This window comes from Peromyscus eremicus, chromosome 14 (genome assembly GCF_949786415.1).
Source record: "Peromyscus eremicus chromosome 14, PerEre_H2_v1, whole genome shotgun sequence".
Lineage (NCBI taxonomy): Eukaryota > Metazoa > Chordata > Mammalia > Rodentia > Cricetidae > Peromyscus > Peromyscus eremicus.
Window position 1 is genome coordinate 22,488,826 of NC_081430.1, and position 11,325 is coordinate 22,500,150.

Below are 11,325 nucleotides of genomic sequence, written 5' to 3' on the forward strand. Positions count from 1 at the left end.
TAAATGAATAACAATCTAGGCTACCTAAATTGTAAAAATTCTGTGTAAGAATATAAGAACAAAATCTTGAGAGTATTGAGTAACTTATACAGATAAACTGTCAGTATATATTTGAAAATATACTCAGCCTCTACCAATGACAAGTTTTTATTTTAAGATTATGTTTATTATCAGTGAAAAAGATTGTTGGTAATGTAGGCAAACATATTTTCTATATCTGTTGTAGGTACATTTTGAGAGGCAGTTTGTGAATATTAAAATTCAGATTCCTTTGTTTTAGAAATTCTACTTCAAGGAATTTGTATTCCAAAAGCCTTTGCATGATCTTGTTAAAGGCATTTGTTGCAGTATTTATAATTTAAAGAGAGGAGAGAGAACTACCTATGTGTCTATGAATGTTGTATATTGTAGGAGGTAGAATAATTATTTATGTTCGTTTAAATGGTAAAACATTACTTGTTGGGTTGTATATTCCTGTGTAAAAGTACGCCGTGTTGCCAAAAGTACTCTACCATATTTTTTAAGAAATATTAGAGAAACTGTATTTTATGTCAAATTGGTACAATTCCACTTTGAGTGAGGAGGGCACAGTAATAGTTGGGGCTCTTGGATTCAGTTTAGTGGTTTTATTTTTTAGTCTTGCCACTGTCTATGCCTCAAGCAAGTTAATCTTTCTAGATCTAATTTTTTCATCACACAGTGGAGATGAAAGAATAAATATAAGGCTAATGAGATAATGGTTGTCCAGTAAGATGTGTAAATGGGTCGTGTTTTCTTTAAGTGATCATGAAAGGGCTCAAAGGAAGAATGCTATAAAATAATAACAACTGTCTCTAAGTCATGGGATGATGTTTTTCTCATCTGTATTTTCACATGTTAGTGACTTGATACACTTTTAGCATGTTCCATTCTTGTTCTTTAAATCAGCCCTTTACTGATGAGGTAATTATTTAACCTGTTTACTTAAAACATTACAAAGTAAAGTTTAAAAGTCCAAATTAGAATTGTTATACATCATTTGTATTGTTTGTCTTTCTGTTTTCTTATAGTCTTTTAAATAGTCTGTGTATAAACAAGTAATTAAAATAACAGTGTAATTAAAATTCTTTAATGAACTCTATGCTGATATATACCAGACAGTGTTTGTGAATAAAATGCTTTTTGCATGGGATTGTCTTCCTGATCTGTATAGTTTGCTGGCCTGTGAGGAAAAGCAATTAATGAAAAATGTCTTTTGGCAGAAAGATGCCTGTTCACTGTATCTCTGCAGTAAGTTAAAATGTCATTATATAAATTAAATTTTGATTCTGTCTTATAGATCATAATATCAATCTAGTATCCATGGAAGTGACAGTTAATGCAGTAGCTGGAGCTCTCAAAGCTTTCTTTGCTGATCTGCCAGATCCTTTGATTCCATATTCACTCCATCCAGAGCTATTGGAAGCAGCGAGTAAGCAGAAACTTCCTTTGGGGGTGGGGTTAGTGGTTTTGAATATTGGTTGCCAGAATCAACTATGCACTAGAATTTTTAGTTAAAAACTCACTTTATTCAAAATATATCTTAAAGATTTCCAACAAATTTAAATAAAGTCAGCATGCCCATGGATGTCCTTAGGGATATTTGTTTTTAGCTACTTCCACAGATAATGAGGGGCAGGGAGAAGGTGCACTTTGAGGCCAGAAGAGAATATTGGGTGTCTTATTTTATTACTGTCCACCTTATTCCAAGATAAGTTCTCTCTCTTGCTCTGAACGTGGAGCTAGGTTGGCAGTCAGTAAGTCCTAGGATCCTCTGGTCTCCTCCTCTTTCCCACAGTCCTGGGGTCACATGAAGCTACCCATGCTGCTACTTTTTACATGGATGGTAGACTCTGCACTTGGGTCCTCATGCGTGCCTGCACAGCCCCTCCTAGAGAAGTTAAATGCTCCTAGAAGATGAGGATGTTTTTACTTGTTAAGTACTTTGGAGTAAGACAGTGAGTCAGACACAGTACTTGATTCAAAGTGTATTCCTACTTTGACATCAGTCACTCAGATGTTTCTAGTATGCACATATCATTTATCCTGAAAATGGAACCTAAAGTCCATTTGAGCATCAAGAAACCTAATGCTTAATTTGCATTAATGGCTAAAATTAATGTAATTTCTAGGTTTTTCCTTTTAGTGTAAGTATTCAAGGTCTTTTAAATGGGATTACTTCTTTAGTTTATTTTAAAAGTTCTCAGTTACTTGTTTTTAGTTAAAATACAGTTCTGAACCAGCAAGATGTCTCCTTAGGGAAAGTTGCTTGCCACCAAACCTGACAATCTGAGTTTGATCCCCAAACATACATGGTGAAAGGAGAGAAATAACTTGAACAAGTTGTCCTCTGACCTTTATTCCATGCCCTGTGGCACATACCTCCCCTCTCCCATCTCTATACACATAATTAAGTGAATGAGTTTTAAAGTAAGTTTTAAAAGAGGTCTAGAGAGATGACTCACCAGTAAAGAGCACTTTCCTGCTCTTGTAGGGGACCTGAGTTCAGTTTCCAACACCCATGCCAAGTGGCTCACAGACAACTATAAGTCCAGCTCCGGGTGATCTAACACCCTCTCCTTTACTAGTGGGGCATCTGTACTTGTGCAGCATACCCCTCCCTACAAAGACATACACACACAAATTATAGAAAAATAAAAATCTGGAAAATAACATCTCTTTTTTAAAAGTAAAGATTCAAAAAACTTTCAATATATTGTCACAAGGTATAGTTAGTTGCCTTATACATATTCCCAGGTGTTACCTCTTGGTTATAAACACTAGCCTTATAACTTCCTACTTAGTTCATTTTAAAGGCCTAGTTTAGAAATAAAATGGTGACAAATGAGAATTTTTAGTACTTGATAATTCTACCATGATGTAAAGTGAGAGAGAAAAAATAAATCTCTTACCTCCCATTTATTGCTGTACTGTGTGTTAGTTAGCCTGTTTTATAGTTGCTTTAACTAGGAAAATAACTACATTAAATGTTTATGCTACTGGTAAAGGAAATTGCAAGTCAGTGCAATGTGGATAACTATGGATTCAGGGGTACATTGTGCCTAGCACTGCTTTTGAAAGTCTTTGAACCCGAGGGCCATACTTTTATCAAAAGAAAACCTTGATGACACATTAAAATAAAAAAGTTCATGTTTCAGAAATGTCATCAAAAGATACACAAGGCTCATTTATCAGTGTTGTGGGTTATTGCTTTTGTTGTTCAGCTGTAGGAGTGAGTAGTTGTACACATAAAGCCTGAAATTCTTACAATCCATTGTGCAAATATTAAAGAGACTAATGTACTTCTAAGTAATTAGGTAATTCTAAATAAATTTGTAGTTGTATATGTAGAAGTACAATATACCTCAAACACAGACTTAATTTTCATAGTAAATATTAACTGGAAGTTTGTATTAGATATTTGAAAGTTTATTCATTTTATACAAAAATTTCTCTTTTACAGAAATACCAGATAAAACAGAACGCCTTCACGCCTTGAAAGAAATTGTTAAGAAATTTCATCCTGTAAACTATGATGTATTCAGATATGTGATAACACATCTAAACAGGTACTTGCAAATAAAACGCACATTGTGTTTCAAACCTGTAACCTTTATAAGCTGGATAATTATAACTTCTACTTAGGGGAATGCCGACTAACCAGGTTCTGTTTGGATCCTTTGTAATGGTTGTCTATATTATCTAATTCATATCTATAAAGCTTTGTGATAATATTTTGCGTGTATAATCAGAGTTTGCTTAGGAATTAAACCCAGGGCCTTCCATATGCTGGGCAAGCACTCTACCACTGAACCATATACCCAGCCCAACAATATATTTTTTCTTAGTTTTCTTTAGTACTTCTCTTGTGTGGAATCTTAGAATTGTAGTTGAAAAAAAAAATGACAGTAACCAAAATAACCAAATCAGCATCTTTGGAGTTGGAGACATCGGGGTTTGAAGAGGGGATGATAAGTAGAGTGCAGCTGTTGTGTGGTTTACTTCACCTGGTGTTCTAGACTGTGTTGCGTAGTTTGCGTATTCCACGTGTGGAAATTTTACCACAAACTATCTACCCTGTTACTCAAAATAAGAGACAGTAATTCTTGTATTCATAACTCTACATATGTTCTGGTTGGAATTGACGTTCAGTAACAGGCACTGTAGTATTGAGTATTAAGACTTGCTCAGACAATGTAGTCAAACAGGTGTCAGTTTGCAATGTTATAATTGTAACCTTAGAGAAACTACCCATTTCTCAGTTATCAAATGAGAGAAAATAACACGTCATTGAAGTTGTTCTGAAGAATAAATGAGTGTTTGGGGGGTTTGTTTTTTGTTTTGAATTTCTGCAAAATTTTATTTGCACATATACAAATAAAATAAACTCTTATCAAAAGTTTATTCAAAACATTTTTAGTGGCAATTTAAAGCATTCTGTAGGGTTGTGGTGTGGCTCAGTGGTAGAACATTTGCCTAGTATCTGGGAAGCCCTGAGTTTGATTCCTCCACCAAAATATAAACTTCAATAATCATAATAGGGCCCAAATGAAGTGTATTCTAATCTGTTCTTCTTAAAAGAGACTATTCACTAACATTTGAAGTTTTATTATTGCTATCAGTGTGCAATATAAAATTAAACTGGCTTTATAACCTTTCTTCCAAGTCCCCTTCTTAAAAAACAAAACAAAAAAAAACCTGTCAACTTGATAAATACAGTAAGATGGTAGAATTTCCCCTTTTGAAAAATAATTAATGGTTGATATTTTATTAACAGAGTACATGAAAGCTGTAAACCTTATTGAATATAGAGAATAGCAATATCTTATGAACATAACAGGTTGAATTAACAATTGGACTTGATTTAAAGATTATGAAAAAAGGACAGGGCAGAGCATACTCAAAGAATCATAGTACTATCCCACCTTCAAAGTTATCCTAAGTGCTGTATTCTGGAAGTGTTTTTGGCTATGTACAATAGTAAACAGCACAGGCAAAAGCTTGTTTGATGTTTGAAGAACACAAAAAGGGGGCTTGTTTGAACTGACCAAAATAAGAATGGAAAAAGTCAAGAGACAGGTTATATCAAACAGTATTGTTCACATTATGACTCATGGACTAGTTTTATAGCTTTTTAGTCTTTATAATGATAAGAAGTTTATTTCAGAATATATAAATCTTTTTTATTATATGTATTATTCTTTTTTGCTAGGAGAACCACATTGCTTTAATGAGAAAGCATTATATGATTTGTATTCTTTGCGGTTCTGCGAAATACTAGAGATAGAGCAGAAGCTGTTCAGACTTCAGTTTGAAAAGGAACAATCTACTGCACAATTTAGTTTTCTCTTGTGTTGCTCTGATAAATGCCATGGCCAAAAGCAACTTAGACAAAGAAAGGGTTTATGTGGCTTATGCTCCTCAGGTCTATCATTGAAGGTGATGTCAGGATAGGAGCTGAAGCAGAAACCTGTGGAGGAATTCTGCCTGCTGGCTTGTTCCCCAACTCCTGCTCAGCTCAGTTTTTGTACAGCCCAGCACTCCTTGCCTAGCAACAGTACCACCCACAGTGGGCTAGGCCCTACTACATGAATCTTCAAGCAAGAAAACAGCCTACAGGTATATCCACAGGTCAATCTGTTTGAGGCAGTACCCCAGTTGAGTTTCCGTTAGGTAACTCTAGACTATGTCAGGTTGATAACTGAAGCTAACTAGAAGCTACTCCTAAACCCCCCATTCCCCCACCCTGCATATTCTCACATTACTAGGGATATAGCAGTGAACAGATGGGCCTGGAATTCTAGGAGAAAGACAAATACATGTCATACATCTCTTTGACAGACTGACAAGATTGTAAAGTTATTCTGTGGAATGCTTATTTGATCATATTCTTCCACTCTTTATATCCAATTATTATCAAGTCCATTTTTCTAATTTTTCCATTTTCTTTCCTTTACCACAACTTTATTTACTATTTCTCATTCAGGAACTACTAATGTTAACAGTTGTTTTTGCCAACTTTTATTCCTACCCTCCACTGATTCTAATGTCAAGATGATCTTTCTAAAACAACCTGGTCTACAGAGCGAGTTCCAGGACAGGCTCCAAAGCTACACAGAGAAACCCTGTCTTTAAAAAAAAAAAAAAAAAAAAAAAAAAATCTTGGCTAAAGATATCTTTTAGATGTCTTTATTTTGTATATTTTATTTAATGCACGTCTGTGTGCCGCATGTATTCCTGATGCCTGTGGTGGTCATAAGTGGGCAACAGTTGCCCTGGAACTGGAGTTCCACATAGTTGTGAACCACAATGTGGGTGCTGGGATCTGAACTCCAGTTTTTTGCAAGAGCAACATGTGCTCTTAACTGCTGGGCCATCACTCCAGCCCCAAAGATTTTTCAAGATTAAAATAGTGCTCTATCTCTTTAGGATAGACTCTAAACTGATAAATAGTAGTAATTCTAAGTGGTTACACTTCCTTTCTTTCCCCATAAACAGCAGTTATGCTATGTTAAACTTGTACTAGCAGCTACCCAGGAGTATCAGTTTGTGGCACATCTTAACGTGCCAATAGTTTGAAAGTATGGTTCCCAAAACAGCAGCTATCTGAGAATTTCTGAGCAGTGTATGCTATTAAACTTCACCACAGACATAATAAATGCAAACTTCAGATAGTCACCAGCAGTTTATGTTTTAACAAGCTCTCCAGAAGGTTCTGACAAATGCTATAGCCACTGTTGTAACTCAGTTTCCCTTCCTTCCTACCGTTCTTCCCACATCCACTACCTTTGACTTAACCTTAAACTTTACCTTGTCCATGAAGCTTTCCCTGATCACCCTAATTTCTTCCCACATCCACTACCTTTGACTTAACCTTAAACTTTACCTTGTCCATGAAGCTTTCCCTGATCACCCTAATTTCTAACAGATACAGTACCTTCAGTTAGACTCTCCATACTGTCTTCTAACTTTGTAGGTAGTTCTGAACCTAGCATGTCATTGCTACATGGCACACCACACTGTACGCACTAGCCACCTACTGCTTATCAACAGATGGTTGACTTGATTCTCACTGTTCAGTTGAGTCTCTTTTTTACTAGAAATAGTGACTTTTTCATCACAGAACACAATGTTAGGCTACATATTTTACTTTAGGTGAGTGATTTCTGTATCTGGAAGTTTCCTTTGGTTTGTGTTTTTTGTTTGCTTTATTTTCTTTTTTTAATCTTAAAGATTTTGCTGCTATGCCACAGACTTCTGGACAGTTTTTCTTCTTTTTTCTTGTGTAGCTCAGGCTGACCTGTAATCTGTTATCCTACTGCTTCAGCTTCTGAGAACTGGGATTACAGATGGATACTGCTATGCCCAGTTCGAAGTGTTCGTTTATGTGTAGAATAAGAGGGTTGAATAAACGTAATATAATAATTTATAGTTTATAGTCTAAGGTTTGCTTCTTACATGTCTTGCTTACTAGAGATGGTGATAGAGAAGTGCTTGCTCAGGTATTTAAAGGACTGGATGAAAATCATTTAATACTGTATAATCATATTTGTAAATTGATGTTGAATTGTGAGACATTGTAAAGTAGAATTTATTGAATGTTGTCTTTAAGATAAAGTTTTAACAGTATACAAAATAATGTTTTAAAAGATGTTCATAGTGTGCTAGGTGCTAGATAGATTATGCTAAGTTTTCCTAAGCTGGTTTAAAAGGGATGATATACCCTGATTTTTGGGTTTCTCTGTGTAACCATGGCTGTCCTATAACTTGCTCTGTAGACCAGACTGGCCTCAAACTCAAGAGATCCACCTGCCTCTGCCTCCAGAGTACTGGGATTAAAGGCAGGTGCTACCACTGCCTGGCCTTGATTTATTTCTTAATCTCCCACAGTAGTCTAAAAATTTGGATCCACAGTTAGAATTTGCTGCTTGGAAAGCCATTAATGTTTGTCAGTTGGCTTTCTTAACCTAGAAGAAAAGGATTTTTTCAAATTGAAAAGACTTGGCATGTATAAACCTTTAAGCCCCAGGGTGCAGCATCTTTTAGACTGTCTGGCATTCTCATGAAGAATAGGTATTCATTGCTCTCGTTTTAGAATATAGTTGAATATATACTGCTAAGAAAAAATTTAAATTTGAAATTAGCATAAATGATAAACTAGCTTTGGGGTTCTGTAATTTCAATGAGTTCTGATTTCTTTTTTTTCCTCCCGTTTCATAATTTCAGGGTTAGTCAGCAAAATAAAATCAACCTAATGACAGCAGACAACTTATCCATCTGTTTTTGGCCGACTTTGATGAGACCTGATTTTGAAAATCGGGAGTTTCTGTCTACCACTAAAATCCATCAATCTGTCGTTGAAACATTTATTCAACAGTGCCAGTTTTTCTTTTACAATGGAGAAATTGTAGAAACTGCGAACACTGTGGCTCCTCCCCCACCTTCAAATCCAGGACAGTTGGTGGAATCAATGGTACCGCTTCAGTTACCACCACCCTTGCAACCTCAGCTAATTCAACCGCAATTGCAGGCAGACCCTCTTGGTATTATATGAGTAGAATGTGATTGCAAATGGCCTGAAGTTGGACAAAAGCAAATCTAGACATGCATGTTTCAGGGTTTAGTAGTATATTTCATGTTTCATACAGATAATCCACATTCAAAATGATGAGACATTTTCTCTTTGAACTATATGGTATTCCCTGTTCACTTACATTACGAATTCTAAAAACATGGTAAGCATGACTGGAGAGGTTTAATTTTTATAAACAAAAAATAGTTATAAAAATGCAAAGCTGCTGCTGCATGCAACCTTATTGCAATCAGTATATCATTCCTGTGGCGATTTCTGTCACATTATATTGTGAATAAAATTTTTCTATAGAAATTAAATGATTTAAAAACTCATATATGAAACGTTTAATGCTTTCAGCCTGCTTTATGGCTGGTTTTGTTATTTGATGTGCTAATTTGGAAACTTAATTTACATTCAAGCAGTCTGTATAGATAACTAAAGCCCAGTTAAGTATTTTATAATTTCAGGCTACTGTGCCGTGCTTGGGATGTTGTTTGAAAGAAAGAAAAAAATACATGTAACATATTTCACATTTCTGCACCTTCATCTTCTAAGTAAATCTGTGGATGATTTGATGAGGAGTGAATGAACTTGTTTCTTTTACTCACATACCAAGGACACACTTGTGGTTAAAGTGAGTTGATAATGTGGTGTAAAGGATAGTTGTCACCAACTCATTTCTTTATGATCTATAATGAAAAATCCATTTTGTATACGGTTAATTCTGTAAACAGATGCATGTTCAAAAGATCTATGATGGTCTTGTAATCTTAATCTAATATATTTTAGATATTTTAATTTTTCCCTCTTGGGGAATACATTTAGTATAGTGTAGAAAAATACTTCATGACATTTTCATATAAGGTTATATAACTTTTCATACATAAACATGAAATTTGTTGTAGAAAGTTCTTTAAACCAAACATTTAATCCAGGACTTCAATTTAATCTGTTCCTTGAATCTATTTTTATGTGGCCCTTGAGAATATATCCCAAAAAAATCCATTGCTAATACAGCAATAAAAATACTTTGGGTACTGACAGACTCCTTGGAGTATGTATATATAAAATCACAAACTTGTATTCATATTCTTTCTGTGATGTGTTGTTCTACAATCCAGAATGGCTTTTGCACCATTTTTTAAACCAGTTTCCCCCCCTTTGATGTTGGTACCAGAGTTGCTATAAATGACTGCTGCTTTAGGGGTTAAATATTTTGTTAGTGAAGATTAAACCAGAACACTAAATTATGATAAAACTTTCTGACTGGATAATAGGTAAATTTAGTTGGGCTGTATTCAAAATTATTTTATTATCAAACCATACCATTTGTTTTACTGGGAAAAGGAAAATGATTTGCTTTTTACTGCTGGGTCATATTTTGTGTAGTAAGGAAGAAATTCTTTGGTCAATATTGTAATCTTTATATTTCAACGTTAAGGTTTCCTTATTTGTATTATAGTAAATCGATGATTTTTGAGATTCAAGGCTCCTAAGAGTTTGATTTGCTCCATTTTGTCTTAAAATAAATATTCTTTCCCAATTGTTATATCTTAGGTATTGTACTTCCAATTTCAACCACGATGTCGACATGAACCAGGCTACTGTTGAAGTACATGTATATTATAAATTACCCTATTTGTGTCATATGCTTACATGTTATTATCTTTTCTAAGAGAACAAAGTCCCTATTATTCCTATTGCAAAGCACACAGGAATTAAGAAAGTACAGTAATTTTTAAAAAAGAATATCCGGTAAATGTAGTATTCTTAACTTGTTCTATATTACTTAATACCTATGTCTATATAGCTTTAATTTATAGCTGTCAGTTTAACATTGGCATGTCTGGCAAAGAAAATTAAACTTTAAGAGTTTTATAAACTGTTTCTAGGTTGCTAAAGAATTTATTTTTCTACTATAAATGGTATAGATAAAGCATCAACTATGTACAGGAAAAAAGCCTGAATATTTCTGTTGGAAGTAGGCTTAAAAGAGAATTTTCAGAACTGTTCATATCTTTGGTTTATTCTGTCCTAACTTTACTATTGTAATATATAAGTTCCAGTTTATTTAAGCCTTTCTCTTTTATAATGTGTTAATTTAACATTCATTTACATTTAGAACTATTTTTGTTATTAAAGTTAGCATTTAGAAGTTTCCACATTAACCACCTTAACACCTTTCCCAAAACTGATCTCTTACTTTTCTATGCGTTCTATCATTGATTTGACACACTACTACATAGAAAATCACTTCAGTATTCTACATCTGGCTCATTACTGGTAGGTTACAGATACTGGAAATTAAAGTGCGCTTTAAAGCTCAGTCTGTGACACTGACTTGTGTTTGTTTTTGCCCAAGGATATAAATGTGTTTTAAGTACTAGAAAAGCAATTCTAAGAAGAGAATAACATAATTGAATCATATTTTCCTTGTAAGTCCCTGGAACATTTCACTGTTTAGGGACAGACATATACGCATGTGTATATTGGACTTAATGGGTTAAAAGAATAGTAGATAGTCTTACAATTATGGGTCAACATTAAGACATTTTACAATATTAAAAAAAATTACATCTATACATGTTGCCATTGTTTCATTTAAAGTTCAATGCTTATTATTCCAATATCAGGTGTAGACGAATTTCTAAACAGTCTTAGTAAATAAGAAACACAGAGCCAAATACAGGGGTAACAGCCGAAGAGATCAGAGAATTAGCGAAGAGCCACTG

At 34.4% G+C, this 11,325-nt stretch overlaps 1 protein-coding gene across 3 annotated transcripts in view; it reads left to right on the forward strand.

Moving 5' to 3' along the window:
• Positions 1 to 10,919, forward strand: part of Arhgap5 (Rho GTPase activating protein 5) — a 78,077-nt gene extending 67,158 nt beyond the window's left edge. For all 3 annotated transcript variants that reach the window (XM_059280033.1, XM_059280032.1, XM_059280034.1), the window contains exons 5-7: positions 1,319 to 1,450; positions 3,482 to 3,587; positions 8,245 to 10,919. In XM_059280033.1, coding sequence (XP_059136016.1) covers positions 1,319 to 1,450; positions 3,482 to 3,587; positions 8,245 to 8,572 — 566 coding nt within the window. In that variant the 3' untranslated portion in view covers positions 8,573 to 10,919. The remainder of the gene's footprint in view (positions 1 to 1,318; positions 1,451 to 3,481; positions 3,588 to 8,244) is intronic.
• The last annotated feature ends 406 nt before the right edge of the window (positions 10,920 to 11,325 follow it).